The sequence below is a fragment of the Rhinoraja longicauda genome, chromosome 5, assembly GCF_053455715.1.
Source record: "Rhinoraja longicauda isolate Sanriku21f chromosome 5, sRhiLon1.1, whole genome shotgun sequence".
Taxonomy (NCBI): Eukaryota; Metazoa; Chordata; class Chondrichthyes; order Rajiformes; family Arhynchobatidae; genus Rhinoraja; species Rhinoraja longicauda.
In genome coordinates this window covers 59,328,100-59,346,252 of record NC_135957.1, presented here as the reverse complement: position 1 = coordinate 59,346,252, position 18,153 = coordinate 59,328,100, and the positions used below count along the sequence as shown (strand labels likewise).

General features: G+C 40.0%; 1 protein-coding gene across 1 annotated transcript; it reads left to right on the top strand.

Moving 5' to 3' along the window:
- The first annotated feature begins 2,541 nt into the window (after positions 1–2,541).
- On the top strand, positions 2,542–16,313 carry LOC144593682 (uncharacterized). Its single transcript, XM_078399628.1, has 3 exons — positions 2,542–2,607; positions 2,929–3,019; positions 14,485–16,313. Exons 1-3 carry the CDS (start codon positions 2,542–2,544, stop codon positions 16,311–16,313), a joined length of 1,986 nt encoding a protein of 661 aa, XP_078255754.1.
- The last annotated feature ends 1,840 nt before the right edge of the window (positions 16,314–18,153 follow it).

Genomic DNA, 18,153 nt, shown 5'->3' with positions numbered 1-18,153 from the left:
ATGAGTGTTTGATGGTATGAGCCTGCTCTCTCTGGAGTTTAGATGAGTGGGGACCATATTGAAACTCACCGAATAGTGAAAGGCCTAGATAGTGGATGTGGAGAGGATGTTTCCACTAGTGGGAGAGTCTAGGACCAGAGGGCATAGCCTCAGAATAAAAGAATGCAGCTTTAGAAAGGAGATGAGAAGGAATATCTTTAATCAGCGGGTGGTGAATCTGTGGAATTCAATGCTGTGGATGGCCGTGGAGGACGTCATTGAGTATTTTTAAGGTGAAGATGGACAGATTCTTGATTAGTAATGGTGTTAATGGTTATGGGGAGAAGGCAGGAAAATGGGCTTGAGAGGAAAAGATAGATCAGCCATAACTGAATGGCAGAGTTGCTCAATGGGCCAAATGGCCCACCTCTGCTCCAATGACTTATGAACTCGGTGTCCCAACCCTCCCCACTACTACTGGGGTGAAAACCTGCATATGGGTGTTTTTGTAGGACAGGCTGGGGCCAGTAATAAAGTGAGGTCCTCAGGCTGCACCTTGGTCGACACGCTGGGTGTGGGCTATTGTTGGTGACTAGCAGTACCCACTGCATGCTGTCACCTTCTCTTCTGTGGTTTGGTTGTACACTCATCTCCACCCCAGAGATTCCTGAATGGTAACAATCTCAACATTGGTCACTGGCCTTTGAGTTCATGCAGCCAAATAAAGAATGAAATAAAACAGCAGCTTCCATCACATCCATGAGGTGAAGAGAGTAGCTGTAGATGTAGGTGATCTGTCAATGGTGCATGTGTAAGGGGCGGCACAGTGGCACAGCAGTAGAATTGCTGCCTTACAGCGCCAGAGTTTTGATCCTGACCACGGGAACTGTCTGTACAGAGTTTGCACATTCTCCCTGTGACCATGTGGATTTTCTCCGAGTGCTCCGGTTTCCTCCCACACTCCAAAGAAGTGCAGGTTTGTAGGATAATTGGCTTTGGTAAAATTGTAATTTGTGCTAGTGTGCAGGATAGTGCGTGTACGGGGATTGCTGGTGTGGACTCGGTGGGCCGAAGGGCCTGCTTCCCCGCTGTATCTCTTAAGTCTAAAGTCAAAAAGGATACAACACATGAGTGGCATAATGGTAGTTATGAGAATGCTGTGAGACCTGGCATAGATTTCATGGACCTATGGTTTATTTCTATGTCATAAGAAATAAGTGAAATGTAAGAAATATGAAATTGAGCGAAAAGTTGCATATTGCTGGGGAAATTGTTCTAAGTTTATGCAAATTGTTACAGTCTATCAGCCAACTGAACCATCCCACCAACAACTCAAGAGCAGTCCTGAGATACTATCTATCTCATTGGAGACCCTTGGACTATCTTTGATCGGACTTTACTGAACTTACCTTGCACTAAATATTATTCACGTTATTCTCTTTATAATGTATTTCTGCACTGTGAATGGCTCGATTGTAATCACGTATTATCTTTTAGCTGACTGGGTAGCATGAAATAAAAGCTTTTCACTGTACCTTGATACACATGACAATAAACTAAACTCAAACTCAAACTCAAATTAGCCGAGTAATCTTGATGCCCTCTTCCACCAAGGGTCAGAAATTAGACTTGCTGTATTGCGTGCTGAAATGATGCACTGCTTTGTTTAGCTTGCTGTCTCGCCATCCTCACCTGCCTGGAAAATTCCAATCCTTGTGCTCATTAATTGGTATATGTCTGAAATCTGTGACATATGCAGACCTAATTATTTACAGATGATGGAGCAGAATTAGAAATGGCCTTTCCACACCTGACCTTCAAAATTCAACTGAACATAACGAAGAAACAAAAATCATAACTAAGAAACAAAAATGCAAAGAGTGCAAAAATGCAACAAGGATTAAGTACCCAGAATGTCAGGCTTTGGGATCAAAAAGGTGGATGAATGTAATGTTATATTCACTCCTAAAAATAGAACACAGAACAGTACAGTACAGGGACAGGCCCTTTGCCTTCAATATCTGTGCTGAACTAAATGCCAAGATTACTATTTCCTCTGCCTGAACATGATCTATTTCCTTCTCATCCCTGCATATCCATGTACCCATCAAAAAGACTCTTAAATGCCAACCATCCACCTTCATCTCCACCCCAGCAGCACGTTCCAGGCACCCACAACACTTTCTGTAAAGTAAACTTGCCCAGCATATCTCCTTTAATCTTTGCCCCTCACACCTTAAAGCTATGCTCTCTAGTTTTTGACATTTCAACCGTGGGAAAAGGTTCTGACTGTCTATCCTATCTATTATTTTATTAGGCTTCTATTAGGTCTCCCCTCAACTTCTGCTGTTCCAGAGAGAACAATCTGTTTTTCCAATCTTTTCTCATATTCTCTAATTCAAGCAGCATTCTGGTAAACTTGTTCTGCACTCTCTCCAAAGATTCTACACCCTTCGTGTAATGGGCCAGCCATAATTGCACATAGTACTGCACGCATAGTAGCATTGGGTTAAATTAACCTTGAGTAATGCACAATTGTTTGCCACAGGGTGCAGCCCAGACATGGTTGTTGTCAAGACAGACTCCTTGGGTTGGAGTTTGCACAACCTGGAGCTTACTGCCAACAAGGTAAGTCATCTTTGTTTGACACAGCTTTACTTGACTTGACTTGCCCGTAAGAAGTATCATATTCAGCACACTCATAATTACATAGTAGGAATTCTTGGTAATTTACGGTTTGAATAAGCTCCACATAAATAAAACAACTTGCCATTATATCAAGTTAGTTGTGCCTGGTGTCTGTCTACCCAAAACTGGGAAGTAGTTTCCAACACAGGTAATGTCTTGGGACTTATTAACTTTATTTAAGCAAATTTCAATGCATTTGACTAGTTTCCTTTCAAAGGATCTTTAAAAAGTGTATTCTGACAATATATATTAATTCTTTAGGGAGCTAAGACTGCAAGGATGGCAGGAGGAGCAATCAGTTCATTTCTACTGCTGGCTTCTGTGACTATCATCTCAGGAACAAATTATTGTGGTACGTTTGATGATTGTTATTAAATCACAATGCAACAAATGTGAGATTTTACTGTCGCAAAAGTGCTTCAAAATGATGTGAAATAGCAAATTGATATTTTGATTCTTTGCTATCTCTGGCCCTGAAGTAAGGACTAGGTGTGCAGAACTGGCTCAACCAAAGCCAAAATGTTTACGGCACAATGCTTCAGCTGGTAAAGGTGCTGCCACACAGCTCCAGCAGTCTGGGTTCAGTCCGGACCTCTGGTACTGCCTGTGGGGAGTTTTCTGCTGGTGACCCAGCTCCCTCTCTCAGCCCTAACAAGTGTGGGTTGGGAGATTAATTGGCCACTGTGAATTGTCTCTGGAGAGAAGTAAGAGGTAGAACCTGGGAGAAGTTGAGGAGAATATGAAGAGGATAAAATTAGTGGAGGATGAGTATAAATGAATCAGCATGTTTTTGGGGAACTGAAGAATCTATTTCAATGCCATTTAACTTGAAGGGATGAGGTGAGAAGAAAAAAAGTGATAATCTGAACAAAAATAGGATTTTTTAAAATTATGTCCACCCGTTTTGAACTACCTTCTAACGTGAAATAATGTACTATCTGAAGGAGTGAAGTCTTCACAAGACGGTATTTTGTCCATATTAGCAATCCATTGATCATACTATGATTGATATCCAATTCCACAACCTCCAATGTGAAAACATTATAATTTCATAAGTAACTGAAAGTGCAAATGTGGAGCTGAGAAAGATCATAAGGCAAACATTAAGATGTAAAAGCAAACTGTGATATAGAAAAAATAAAATCAAAAAGTGAAAGGAAAGGTAATTAGAACCGATTTAAAAAAAAAATCATTATATTAAAGGTAAAATATAGGAGACATATTTTGATATTATTCTTTGCATTTCTTGATAAATAGTCCTTTTACTATTTCATGTCAACTTAATAATTTGTTTGTGAAAAGTTAAGGAATATAATCCTAAAACAAAATTCTAAGGATGCTGAAAATCTGTAATATAAGAGAAAATTCAGAAAGTACTCAACAAAGTCAAGCAACATCTCTTGCCAAAATTCTGGCTGAACTGTTTATTTGTATAATTTTCAGTGTTATAGAACAAGTTATGAGATTTGTAGCCCAACACAATAGCTCCTTTCAAAACACATGCTTTGACCTGCATGATTGTTATTATTTGCTGTTCCTAACATGGATGTAGAAAACCAATCTTGTAATTTGTATTTCTTCCTTGCATCCTATTCTTATTTAATGTTTAATCTATATTCTATTGAACCTGAGAGAAGAAAATGCTAATTTATTTTTTTGTGTCTATTTTGCATCCATTTGCCTATGCTTCCCTGAAATGAATGGTATGTTTACATCGCAATAGAGTAAATTATCTCCGATTGTCTCCAAAGAAAGGAAGCAACCTGATTCTCAGGTCAATAATGTCAATTTCTTTAGGAGTGTAGAAGTATTTTCCATTGCTAGGCTTTGACACAACAAAGAATCACAATCATTCTTAGATCTAAACTTTGTGTCAAAATGTATTTGCAGCTCTTTTGAACACTTTCTAAAAGTACTCTTACTTTATATCTTGATAAGATCCTGCAAACATAGCAGTTCCCATCCCAATTTCAGCATGAAAATTGAGATTCAGCCAGACATTGCAAATTAGACTTGCCAGGGTGGAACTGATTCCTTAAATTGACTGTGTTGATTGCTACAATATGGATGTAGCCTGTAAAATACCATTGCAATTCCAGTGATAAACAGTGTGCAGTGGTCTTCCAATGTGATTGTTTTAAAAAAAATCTTCCTATTAATGAAATTACATACGTTTCTGGTGAAATTGCACCAGGAATAATGTACACGTATCTGATCTCCATACTCAAGGAAAGATATAATTGCAAAAGAAGAGCAACATTTGCACTCAGTCACATAGGTCAATGACACCAATTCCTTGATGACCTGCCAACATTTCTATGGAATGACTACCAATGTTGATTGGAGACTGGAGTACTGAACTTTGGTCACTTAACTTCAAACATCTTGTACTAGCTTTGGAATGGGTAAAGTGCAGATTCACTAAGCTTTAAATTATGAGGGTGGTCAAGAAGGCAGAAGGGTGAAGTAAGGAATCCAAAAGAGTTATTAGAGGTAAACTATTTTTCCAGTAGGGGAAACTAGAACAAAATCTTAAAATTAGTGCTCGGCAAGTTCACTGTGAAATTATGTTATTACCAGGTATTTATAGATCAGAAGCAAGCAATGCCCAACAAGATATATGTAGTGCAGTTGTTACTGGTCATTAATTAATTGATTTATTACTGGTCATTAATTCAGAGGCCTGAATTAATAATCCAGAGATGCCAGTTCAAACCCCATATTGGCACAATTAAATTTATATTCAATTAATAGTCTGCCATGTTTCTCAAATATTAAAAGCAATAAAGATAGCTGCTGGAAATCTGGTTAAAATTAGAAAATGTTGGAAGAACTCAACAGGTCAGGAAACATCCGCGAAGAAAGAAAGAAAATTAATATTTCAGATCAATGAATTTTCATCGACTCGGTAAAGTGCAGTGACAGATTGATAGATTACTTCCGCAAAGGTAACTCTGAGCTTCCAGTAGACTATACCTTTAATTCTCCATCTCATTTTCACTCTACCTTTGCGCCTTTGACCTCTTGTGGAAGATCTGCTGATGCTGCACCAAACAAAATAGTTGCAACTGATATTAATGCCTTTTTGTATAAGAAAATAACTGCAGATGCTGATACAAATCGAAGGTTTTTATTCACAAAATGCTGGAGTAACTCAGCAGGTCAGGCAGCATCTCGGGAGAGAAGGAATGGGTGACATTTCGGGTCGAGACCCTTCTTCAGAAGAAGAAGGGTCTGAAGAAGGGTCTTGACCCGAAACGTCACCCATTCCTTCTCTCCCGAGATGCTGCCTGACCTGCTAAGTTACTCCAGCATTTTGTGAATTAATGCCTTTTTGTTTTGTTAAAGCATCCAGGGAAAAGGAACAAAGGTGAGTAAATGGGGTTTTGGTAGAAATTAACTATGATGTTTTAGAATGGCTGAACAGGCTTGAGCAGTTGAATTATTTCTCCTGTCACTGCACTCCAATATAAATACAAAGACTATATAAGTATATGACTGGGGTTGCACAGAATTACATAAAGTATGCTACTACAAAAGTAATCAAGAAAAAGTTTGCAATTATTCCTGCATAGATTTGATAAACTAAGTACTGTGCTCTGTAATAACATCAAAGAGAAACAGAAGTTGCAATTATTCCTTTAGAAAAATCTTATTTTCCTAGATTTTACAGTAATTTTGTGATTGATTTGACATGGAAGATTAATCCATTTTTTTTGTGAAATGATGTGTTCAAGGTGGTGGTAAAACAGACTGGGAATGTTCAGCCTTGGTGCTGTATGGTGACCAAAGATAATAGAGCAGAGCAAGTTAGACCACTCGACCCTAAAAACCGTAGTATGTCATGGCGCCATTTTAGTAGGCAGAAACTTGCAGAAACATTTTAAAAGAAAAATAACAAAAATCTGTGAATTGATAGATGAGATATATTTTGCATTTTTATGGTATCATCACACATACTGTCACCCAAAACATGATTACACTACGAGAGGCATAACGAACGGTGTGTTTTGCTTACTAAAATGGCGGACGTTACGCTCCATTGCGTCCTACACTTCAGTATAGGCGATTTCGACAGAGTGGTTCATCTTGGTCCTCTAGTATCTTTGATTGTGACTATGGCTCACATTTAGATGAGCATTTGGAAGCTCAGTTGGAATTGCATGTGTAAGAATAAAGGAGTGGATTGGATCTACTTAGCTGTAATGCTCCCTGTGATGAAATAAATAACTTGAATTGAATATTAAACCCAACCAGTGACAAACTTTCACTAGGGGAGATACAAGAGGACATCTGTGAGATGAAGTTCATATTGTTAGCAGGAGCTAAATTAGAAAACCCTCAAATACAAGGGCAACAATCATATAGTTCAATTAACATTTGCACATTGGATGAAATCTGTAAGGTGCCGACCGATCACCATAATTACTGATTTACAACCAATTCTATCAACACTCTTAATTGTGTAAGCATAGAGATCATATTCATAACTTCCTGAGAAGGATTTCAAGCTGTTTTTTTAAGAGAATGATCAATTTGTCTGAAGTGGCTGCTGGAAGTCAGGCATAAATTGTATCTAATCTGGAAAACCGCACCAATGTCACACATGGTGTCACACATCATACAGGCCAGTGTTTTTTTGGAAATAGCTGGAGGACTGTCATTAAGATCAGTTCATGCATTTTTAAATGACATAACGTCACCACTACATTCATCCACCTACCACCTAAGTGCTTTCAAAGATATGCAGGTTTGCAGGTTAATTGGCTTCTGTAAATTGTCCTCAGTGTGTCGGATGCAAAAATGGGATAATATAGAACTAGTGTAAGGGTGATCAGTGGCCGGCGTCGACTCAGTGGGCTAAAGGGCATGTTTCCATCCTGTACCTCTAAACTACATTGAACAAGACTAAACTAAAACTAAGCTAAACTAGACTAAACTAAATTAACTAACCAACATTCATCTACCAGCAAATACTCAAAGATAGAATCTTGTAGGGTCCATTGGCCGCTTGCAGACTGAGCAGTGCCATAAGCTCACACTCACAAATTGCACAGATTGCCAAAGTACTTCAAAATAAGACTGAACTGGCAAAAGTGGAACAGTTATTTGCAAGAAGGTCTGCAGGCAACCAGTAGGGGACAATCAAAAGAAATTTGTGAAATTTCAGGGTCAGCGTGTTCCTGCAATGGTGAAGGGTGAGGCCAACAAGTCTAAGCAATGCTAGATGCCAAGGGACATTGATAGCTGAATAAAGAAGATAAAATTGGCCTTCTCTATCTTTCAGTCTGAAGTAGGGTTCCAACCCGAAATGTCACGTATTCCTTTTCTCCAGAGATGCTACCTGACCCGCTGAGTTACTCCAGCATTTTACATCTATATCAAGAAGATAAAAGGTAGTTTATGACAAATACAGAGAACGGACAAAAATGGCTCTATTGGAGTATAGAATGATCAATGGGCAATTTAAAAAAAAAAGTGAGAGCAGACACAATACGGCATAGTAAGCAACATAAGGATAAAGGAAAACCTCAAAGCATTTTATAAATTTTGTTGATCCTCTTGTTGATCAATTACATAATTGACAAAGAAGTAACACAAACTAAAGTTTAGTACAACTTAGTCTTTATCTTTACGCAAATCATCTGAAGTATATAGGCATACAATTAATCCTTATAACCCTTCATGAGTTAACTGGTGACCACACAACTACAGTATCTACAACTACAACTACTGTCTATCTAGTATATTAAAGACAAGGTGGATAACAAGGGAAAGTGTAGGAATCATTAGAGACCACAGCGGTAATTTGTGTGAGGAGATGGAGGACTGTGATAAGCAAATACTTCTCATGGAGAAGGACGCAATACGCCACACAGGTGCAGCAAACAGAACAACAAAATGATGCCTCATTCCAAGCAAGTTATACTCCTGCTCAGTGAAAGAGTGAAGAAGACTCAGAAGCTCAGCTTCCTAAATCTTAGAGCAGAGGTAGTTCAGGCACAAATGAAATTATAGCTTATGGCAAAGAGAGCAACAAATTAAACAACCTGAGCCACAAAGTGCTGAAGTAGCTCAGCGGGTCAGCCAACATCCTTGGAGAACAAGGATAGGTGACGGTTCAGGTTGGGACCCTTCATCAGACTGCAAGAAGGGTCACGACCCGAACTATTTCATATCCATGTTCTCCAAGGATGCTGCCTGACTGCTGAATTACTCCAGCATTTTTTCTTTTTTGCAAACAAGTATCTACGGCTCCTTATTTCAAAAATCAAACAACATGATTTGTGAAATTAACACCATTTAGGAAATATACAATTTGTAACAGATGTTAGAGCGATGGTAGATGAAAAAAGAATTGTTTTTGCACAGGAGGCTTTAGAAAATGTAGTGCAAATGAATTCCACATTAACAAAATTGGCTAAAGATAGGTCTGAAGAAGGGTCTCGACCAGAAACGTCACCCATTCCCTCTCCAGAGATGCTGCCTGTCCCGCTGAGTTACTCCAGCTTTTTGTGTTCATCTTTAACAAAATTGGCAATTGATTTTTGAACAGTACAACAGCACCATCTGCTGGTAAATAACTGGTATTGCTTACCATTCAATGTTCCCACATTAGCCTGGGGTGCTCCTGCTTCCCACCATTTCCCTTTCTTCCCAGTTAGCCATAGTTTTTTCTTCCCTTTTAGGCAGGGTTTGAGAATGACTTATTATTGTTCCAGTTTTAAGGTGAGTTCTATGCAAGAACCTCGGACTCTGCCTCAGGTGGTGCATGACAGGGATGGTGGTCGAACATTGTGCACTTCTTCCACTTTTGCACAGGTCCTCTGCATGTCCCCATCATAGAGGCATAAGGCGCTGTCTTCCTGTACATTTCTTCTACATTTTTAAATTTTGAGTTGTCCAAGAATCTATGAAGTTATTTTTTCAGAGTGATTGTGAGAATGCCTTTAAAGAGTTTCCTCTGACCTGTTAACCTCTTGGCCAAAATGAAGCTGGGAGTAAAGAGGTTGTTTATGAAGACAGACATGCCGGCATGTGTGTAATGCGGCCTGCCCAGTGGAACTGGTTGTGCATGATCTGAGCTTTGATGTTGCCCTGGGCGAGGATGACGTTAAAGGGTCATCTTTCGACCGGTGGATTTGGAGGATTTTTCAGAAAAAGCACTAATTGTACTTCTCCACTGCTTTGAGTTTGTATTGGAAATTTATGTTGATATATGTGCACATATATATCCCATGGGTAGCATAGCAGTTTCAATGTATTAAACAGTTGCACATACAGCTCTGTTTCTTTCTCAGTATTCTGCATTGTGCAGGTTACAGATAAAAGAAGTGCAGGAGTAGGCCATTTGGCCCTTTGAGCTAGCACCACCATTTAATATGATCATGGCTACTTACACATACAGTTTAAATTGGCAATTAGCATGGCATATCAACAACTAATAAGATGGTGGTGAGGCAATAGGAAAACATGTGTCAAAGAACAAAGCTTATCAGTTCATGATCTGAGTCTGGAACTTTGAATTCATGTAAAAATCAGTCAAAGTCCAAAGTTAACAGTACTGGGAGAAACAATAAAGATATGGTGACCATATAAATGAATAAATCAGACAAAACAGGTCACGAACAGAAACAGTGTCACTACAAAAGCGGGAACAAGGCAAAAAGGCTACTCAGAATCAAGGGGTTGGTTTGGAAACTGGTGTGTGCGACGAGGAATATGAACTTTGAGTTTAGATATATAACATAATATAATTGGAGAAAGTAATATAATGAGAATTGTTGGTATGAATGTGTCTGTACAAAACAATTCTCTATCCATCCTTCTAAATGCAATGTTAGATATCATAAGTTATACAACATTTCCAGTGAGCATATTTGTTTTTACACTGTGCTGTATGAGAAATGTAGTTTCGTTTAATTTAGTTTAGTTCAGAGATACAGTGTGGAAACAAGTTGGGTCTGCGCTGACCAGAAATCACCGCATACACAAGTTCCATCCTACATTCTAGTGACAATTTACAGAAGCCAATTGACCTACAAACCTGCACATCTTTGGAATGTAGGAGAAAACTATAGTACCTGAGGAAACCCATACAGTCACAGGGAGAACATACAAATAGCACCCATTGTCAGGATCAAAGCCAGGTCATTGGTGCTGTAAGGCAGCTCTACTGCTGCGTCACTTTGCCACCCATTATGTTTGATAAGTAAAATCAATTGAACTTAAATTGATTTGCAAACAAAATTTTGACATCTATGAAAAAGGCCTTGAGGAATGCTGAAGATTCTGCAATGTTCAAATTGATGTTAGTTTATAGTCATATAATGGAAGCAAAGGCCAGACTTCCAAAGCAAAATTTGGAGCATATGGGCGAGTCTGATATGAATTCATATGCAATGGAAATTAGCCATTACATCTTTACCAATTCAAAATTGCAAACTGTTTTGAGTGTCACGTAAAGCACACACACTTCCCCAGCAGGCAAGCATAAAGCCAAGGTAGTCAATGTGAGTCATAGCATCAAACAGCGTGGAAATAGCACGTCGGCCCAACTTGCCCTCGCTGAACAACATGCCCCATCTACACTAATCCCACCTGCCCGCATTTGGCCCATAATACTGACTGATGAAGGGCCAATGTGCCGAAAGCCTTTTAAAAATACTATATGTGTTGCAACTTTCACTGCGATGTTACTTTCAAGAAACTATGTACCTAAACTCATCTGCTCTACAACACTCCCCAGAACCCTACCGTTCATGGTGTAGTTCTGCCATTGTTGGACCAGAACAAATTGTTACGAAACATCTAATGAAAATACATATATCTCTTTCAGAGCCCCAGCATTCTCCACCCTTAGGTATCACAAAATGCTGGAGTAACTCAACAGGTCAGGCAGCATCCCTGGAGAGAAGGAATGGGTGACGTTTTGGGTTGAGACCCTTCTTCAGACTGACGTCACTTGACACAAACATGCTGCAGAATATCAGAATACCCCTCCTTAACTCTCCATTTAGGATCTAGCCTCCGCATCCTTCTCACTGGTGCATACCAATGAGAAGTGTTCCTTTAGTATCTCACTCATATCCCTTGACTACTTGCATGGATTTCCTTTCTAATCAATGAGAGGAGCTTTTGCTGCCTCAGCTACTCTGATGATCTTCTAAAAGGTTTCAGGAGTCTCTTTAATCCTACCTGCCAAGGCCATTTCATGGTCCCTTTATGCCCTCTTCATTTCATATCATCATCATCATATATATACAGCCGGAAACAGGCCTTTTCGGCCCTCCAAGTCCGTGCCGCCCAGTGATCCCCTTACATTAACACTATCCTACACCCACTAGGGACAATTTTTACATTTACCCAGCCAATTAACCTGCATACCTGTACGTCTTTGGAGTGTGGGAGGAAACCGAAGATCTCGGAGAAAACCCACGCAGGTCACGGGGAGAACGTACAAACTCCTTACAGTGCAGCACCCGTAGTCAGGATCGAACCTGAGTCTCCGGCGCTGCATTCGCTGTAAAGCAGCAACTCTACCGCTGCGCTACCGTGCCGCCCAACATTTCTTTCTTAAGTTTTCTCCAAAGTCCCTATGAAGTTAAGAGACTCATTTAATAACAATCTCTTATATCTGACATATACTGCCTTCCTACCTGACTGACCTCCTCCACAGACACACTCCCACCCGCACCCTCCGCTCTGCTGCTGCTAACCTCCTGTCCCCTCCCATCCGGACCAAACTCAGATCCTGGGGGGACAGGGCTTTCTCCATCGCTGCTCCCACCCTCTGGAACTCACTACCCCAAACCGCCAGAGACTCCTCCCCACTCACCACATTCAAAACATCACTGAAGTCTCACCTGTTCAGCACTGCCTTCAACCACTGACCGTCACCTCATCTTCTTTTTCCTTTTCTGTTCGTTTACTTATTTATCTATTTATTTTCTTCTCCATGTTTTAGTAAACCCTGTAAAGCGTCTTTGAGTGTTTAGAAAAGCGCTATATAAATGTAATGCATTATTATTATTATTATTATTATTTTCCCTGATCAAACCTACAATATTCTTTGTTAGCCAAAGTTCACAAAACTTAGTATCTTAGCGTCTTACTCTCACAGGGACAAGCTGATTCTGAAGACTTACCAGCTCTGATTCAGTAGCTTCTCCCAATCTACCTCCTCCAGATCCAATGTAACATTATCAAAATCTGCCTTCCCCCAGTTCAGGGCTCCAACTCGAGGACTTTTAACACAGAGGGTGGTGAGTGCATGGAATATGCTCTCAGGGGAGGTGGTGGAAGCAGATATGATCATGGCATTTAAGAGACTTTTGGATCGGCACATGGATATGCAGGGAATGAAGGGAAGTGGTTTATGTGCAGGTAGATAAGAGATGGTCTTGGCATTATATTCAGCACAGACATTATGGACCAAAGAGCCTGTTCCTGTGCTGTACAGTTCTAAGTTTTGTGTTCTTTCGTAATATCTCCTGACGATGATTCATTTAAAGTTTAAAGCATAGTAGAGTGATCTTTATTCACCCAAGTGGGGAAACTGCTTGGATTGGATTTGCAACATCTTTTACAGTTTATGTTCCATTGACAACATTCACAGAATTGCACACTTGATATAGATCAATTCCAAAGCCAATGAAAAACACTGATTTAATATTTGAACAAACCCATTGTAGTTTCTCAGCTATTGCAGCATTGCCAATTGCAATTCATGATGCACATTTATTATTACTAGACGACCGGTGGACCCGTTGGGTTCCTGTTGTTACGAAAGGTTCTTTAGTAACTTGTCAGTTTCTTTGTTGAACTAAATTAAGGCGCATGTTGCAATCAAATGCGCTTGAACAATTGGTTGGGCAGAAAGCAGCCAAAAAGATATACGATAGCACAACAATTTGAACGAAACACGACCCGTGGACCCGTTGAGTCCCCGTTCAAGTGTGGGAGGAAAGTCAGGCGCGGGGCACGCCGGGACGGGCACCAGTCCTCCCGGCGCTGCTCCGCAGGTGCGCCACCGCCGATCCCGGCAACCCTCCTCCAACTGCGCACGCGCATTTACCAGTTGGGTTCCTGTTGTGACCGCAAGATGAGCACGGAAGTATTAGATCAAAATGGCGATGTTTATTTTATGGGGATGTGTCTGAAATACAGCCAAAACGGTACACGAGAGCGCAAAAATTTGAACGAAACTTGATACTGCACATGGCAGGCAAATGGTGAGTAAGGTGCCCCTAAAATTGTTGCACTATCGTGTACCGTTTTGGCTGTATTTTGGGAACATACATAGGTATGTAGGTTAATTGGCTGGGTAAATGTAAAAATTGTCCCTAGTGGGTGTAGGATAGTGTTAATGTACGGGGATCGCTGGGCGGCACTGACTTGGTGGGCCGAAAAGGCCTGTTTCCGGCCTGTATATATATGATATGATATGATGAAGATGAGAGTTTTAGTTATAGATATATATGTATATAGATTATGATACTAAAAAGGAAGACAATAGAAAGATCACCACTGATGATGGTGCTGCACGGAAGCCTACTCTAATATTGCATCATATGGGATAACCTTGCCGACATAGCTTTCTATTTCTTTCTCCCTTATATGTTTACTCAGCTTCTGCTTAAGTGTAGCTGTACAATTCACGTCATCTACTCACTGCGGGTGCAACTACATTCCAACCAGCCTCTGGAATTTAATAAGTGGCTTTAGATTAGTTGTTAAAAATATTATGGTAAAAGGTACCAAATTCACAATCCTATTAGCATATTATAAATAATGGATTTTTTTTTCTTTTTATAGGAGTCAGAGGCCCTCCAGGATTACCTGGACAAAGAGGCCCACCAGGAGCAAATGGCATGATGAATAGAGGGCCACCAGGTATGCCTGGATTAGATGGACACCAAGGAAAACAAGGAGCACCCTTTGTGGGAAAACCAGGAAATCCAGGATTACCAGGAGTAAAGGGTAAACAAGGACCTTGTGGAGAAATTGGTGACATAGGCCCTCGAGGATTACAAGGACTGGATGGTCTGCAAGGACTACATGGTGCTCCGGGTGCAAGTGCAATACAACAAAATAGTAAGCCAGGTTCCCAAGGACATCCAGGTTCTCCAGGACCAGAAGGCAAAAGTGGAATAGATGGAGAACAAGGGCTTTCAGGTTTGCGTGGAGAAGAAGGCAATATTGGGGTTGGTCTGCCTGGTATCACAGGAAAAAAGGGTTATCCAGGGCCACGGGGCAATTCAGGACCTCCTGGAGAAGGAATTGCAGGAACACCAGGAATTCCTGGTACTCTTTGCAGTGTGGGCGAGAAAGGTGATATTGGGAACTCTGGTGATCCTGGAAGTCCAGGACTTCCCGGCGAAAGAGGAATGCAAGGTCCATTTGGTATAGCGATCACAATAGCAGGAGCAGATGGTAAACAAGGCGTGGGAGGGCTTCCTGGGATAAGGGGCCCACCAGGCCCAAAGGGTGTAAATGGTAAACCTGGCTCACCAGCTATTGGGGGACCAGGTTTTCCAGGTGTTAGGGGTGATCCTGGCCCCAGGGTCTTTGGTAATACTGGCGAGAAAGGAGATCCAGGAGTAAATGGAGGATTTGGTGTTTCAGGGCTCATAGGAGCACCGGGGCCTATAGGTCCAGTGGGAGAACCAGGTTTTTCAGGTTCAAAGGGCAATCCAGGGCTTTCAGGAGATCATGGGGAAATGGGGCTGCAAGGAATTCCTGGAATACAAGGTGAGGAAGGACCATCGGGTTCTCCCGGAGTAGCAGGAATTCCAGGAGAAGAAGGTATCCGAGGGCCACAAGGACCACAAGGATCACCTACTCCACAAGGTGATGAAGGACCCAGGGGTAGACATGGCGAGTTGGGAATAAGAGGCCTTCCTGGTATTCGAGGGCCTTTGGGTCAGTGGGGTGTTAATGGATTGGAGGGACTTTTGGGGATTATTGGTGATCGAGGCTTAACTGGGCCTCGAGGTTCTTCGGGGTACAAAGGAAACCAAGGAGATCCAGGTCCACCTGGTCCATCAGGACGATTCAACACTTTCATGTTTGGAACTCGGTTCAACGAAGCAGCTGATGATATGGAAATACAAGGATCACCAGGAATTCAAGGTCCCCATGGTCCACCAGGGCCACCAGGGCCACCAGGTCCAGCTGGAGAAACCAATGTACCGTCCAGCAGATACGGTACCTACACCACATCGGGAATGTTAAATATTGGTATGGGCTTTAAAGCTATTCTTTCTGTACCATACTCTGCACCAGGATTGCCAATTGTTTTTGACAGAATACAATTCAATCAAGACAACATCTATGATTCAGAAACTGGAGTTTTTACATGTCAGGTACCTGGCATCTACTATTTCTCATATCATGTCCATGTCAAAGGCAAAAGTGTTCAAGTTGCATTATATAAAAATGGCAAACCAATTCTATACACATACAATGATTACAAAGAAAGAAAGATTGATCAAGCCTCAGGGGGTGTTGTACTAGTGCTTCAAGAAGTAGATAAAATATATTTGCAGTTGCCTTTAAGAAATTTTAATGGTTTGTATTCCTCCAATATAATGCAATCATCCTTCTCAGGATTTCTGATCCACCAAACCAATCCAATGCAATAGGTACAGTTGTGTTGATAATCTCAATGACTGTATTACATGACATTTTGAATGATAATAAAGAATTCTGTGATCATTTATTAAAAACATAAAAGATACACAAGCCTGCACAAAAGGACAGATTAATAAATCAGCAAGGTATCCCTTAAAGACCAGTGTTTATATTTGTTAACCTATTACCTTTTTACTGAAATTACCTGGTAGATAAATTTGTTTTGAAGAAAATATTGTTGTTTTGCACCATGAATCATTGTCATATGCATGCTACTGAATACTTTAAGGAAAGGTATTGAATGTTAAAATTCTCTGTCATGTGTGCAGAGAAATCAAAATAAAATTGCAGGTAATTTAAATTCCATGTTCAAAAGTATGATACCACCCACACAGCACATCTTACAAAAAGTAGCATTGAACAAAATTACATTATCTTTCATTATAAATACAGAAAAGGCTTATAATATCTCCAACACCATTATGTGATGCTGCTTTTGTTATGACTTAAACAGTGGCACATTTTAGCAACAAACCTGAAAATAAATTCGTAGCTGTCTTTGAATGCTTAACATTTCAACAATGAAAATATATTTTCCAACATAGATAGAGCTCTTAAGGATAGCGGAGTCAGGGGGTATGGGGAGAAGGCAGGAAAGGGGTACTGATTGAGAATGATCAGCCATGATCACATTGAATGGCGGTGCTGACTCGAAGGGCCGAATGGCCTACTCCTGCACCTATTGTCTATTGTCTATTGTCGAACAGCTTGACCTCAGCTACATTGCTTAATTTCAGACAATAATATTTCAATTCTTTCAGTTCCTTTCTAATTTGAGTTTTAAAATATTTGAAATATCGTTTAACAATCACATTAATAAATGTTAGTTTAGTTTATTGTCATGTGCAGAGAAAAGCTTTTTTGTTGCGTGCTATCCAGACAACGGAAAGACTATACATGATTACAATGAAGCCACCCACAGTGTACAGATACAGGATAAAGGGAATAACTTTTCGTGCGAGATAATGTCCAGAAAAGTCTTGGAGTAGAAGTTTAAAAGAGTGGAGCGATTGTAATGAATGATCACAGATCCACTTCTGAGATCATCAAATCTATTTCTCTAATATGAGCTATGTTCAATGAAATTCTGTCACTTTGGATTAGGATGCTGGTCACCTGGCTTGGGTGCCATTGACGAGACAAATTATAATTTTGCAACCTTAATTGAGTCAGATTGGAAAAGTTGGTTCCAGATATTAGTTCATTAACACACTTGCATGCTAATTGCCTTTGTAAGTTAAATATAAATATATAACAAAATAAATGTAATGAACCATATCTGTACAGCAAGAACACATAATAATCAATGCAATCACTTTGAATTTCTAAACATGCATGAAAAATTTGATAATGTTCATCTGACTGGAATGATTTATGTTGCATAATTTAAACCTGATTATGAAAATCACTGTTTGAACATTTTTATTCATTTTGAAGATCCGTTTGTTATATTAATAAATTGTGGTAATGTTATTTGGTTTCTTGCACTTTTTATCTTTATTCTTGCATTAATTTATAATTTCCATTTTAGACTATCAGTCTACAGACTCGTGAACAAAACTAATTTCATATTTCTCTTTGGCAGGTGCAATTTAAGATACAATAGCCAGATTTTTAAAAAAAATTAACTCCAGGCTCACCTGTAACTGAATCTAACGGAGACATTTCACATAAAGTTCCAGCTTAATCTTTACAATTTTGCATACCAACTAAAATATTCAAGGAGAAGTCTAGATAAAGAAAATGCTGTAAATATTCAGCAGGTGTGATCGCAACTGTGGAGAGAAAATC